The 1,167-nt window shown below is 42.0% G+C and overlaps 1 protein-coding gene across 1 annotated transcript in view; it reads right to left on the reverse strand.

Moving 5' to 3' along the window:
- Positions 1 to 6: 6 nt before the first annotated feature.
- mettl13 (methyltransferase 13, eEF1A lysine and N-terminal methyltransferase) overlaps positions 7 to 1,167 on the reverse strand; it is a 6,239-nt gene continuing 5,078 nt past the window's right edge. Inside the window, exon 9 of the mRNA XM_032525647.1 lies at positions 7 to 349. Within this exon, the coding sequence (XP_032381538.1) occupies positions 57 to 349 (293 nt within the window). The 3' untranslated portion in view covers positions 7 to 56. The remainder of the gene's footprint in view (positions 350 to 1,167) is intronic.

Consider the following 1,167-nt stretch of genomic DNA (forward strand, 5'->3'; position numbering starts at 1 on the left):
TTCCAGTATGACACATGATTACTGTAAATCCCATCCCCCCTCTGGTCCCACAAAATTTACTCTACTTTCAGTTCTTTTAACAACTCTGCAATGTCTATGTGTGGGCTGCTGTTGGTTCCAGTCCTGTTAGAGCACAGTGCGCTCTGAAGACTTTTGGCTGCTTGATTCAGGGATGGAAGGATGTGAACAGCGTCCAATGTCTCATTTTCTCCACGAGAGCAAAGGAGGACCTCGTTGACCTCCCCTTCAATCTTTCTAGAGAGGATGGTGGGAAACACGGCTCTCAGACGCTCCAACACACTCTTCCTCAATACTGAGTCACGACACACAAGGTTCAGTATGAACACACCTGGTCCAACGGCAGGGAGATACAGACAGACGAAAGAAGATAACATGTAGATGAAACACAACTATGGGGGAATATTTAAGCAAAAACCAATACGTTTTACATGTGTAATGAGACCAATAAACAGCTTTTTGATTATTTACAGTTTCTTAATGTGCCTATTAGTTATCTACGTAATTAACAATACAAAATTTTTTTTTTTTTTTTTTAAATGTGCCTGTCACAGTATTCATTACTTTGTGATAATGTCTGAAGTTCTAACATGGACTCTGTAACTTGGTTACATTGTTTCAAGCCATTCTAGCGTGGTATAGAAAGCCTTCCTTCAAATTCAATGAGCAAAGCTACTTGACTATGATTGGCTGACAACTGGCCAATGAGAGCCTGGCTATCAGCTTCTGGGCGAGCTCATGTATAGTAATGAGCCCAGGCAACATGACGTCAGACCAAGGGGGTGAGCGGGCGTCCACGAAGCGTAGCTCCCATGGCGCCATTGTAACGCTTAAAAGCACTCACCCGCCGTTAGCATTCCATTGACTGCCATTTATTTTGGCGCCACTTTGACAGCAAATAACTTTACATCTGAAGCGTTTAAAAACAAGTTGTCAGTTCACTTCTAAAGAAACATGACAACGTATAAAAGGCTCCATTACCATGGACCTCATTTTATGGCTCCTTAACAGATGTTTCTGGAAAAATAAGCTCACGATTTTGTCATAACCTCGCAACTTACTATCGCATAGCCGACAAATCCCCGTAATGTCAGGAGAAGCTTGCAGACAGTTTCGACTTACATTAGCTGTTTAGGTTTAATTACTAAT

This window comes from Etheostoma spectabile, chromosome 9 (assembly GCF_008692095.1).
Source record: "Etheostoma spectabile isolate EspeVRDwgs_2016 chromosome 9, UIUC_Espe_1.0, whole genome shotgun sequence".
Classification (NCBI taxonomy): domain Eukaryota; kingdom Metazoa; phylum Chordata; class Actinopteri; order Perciformes; family Percidae; genus Etheostoma; species Etheostoma spectabile.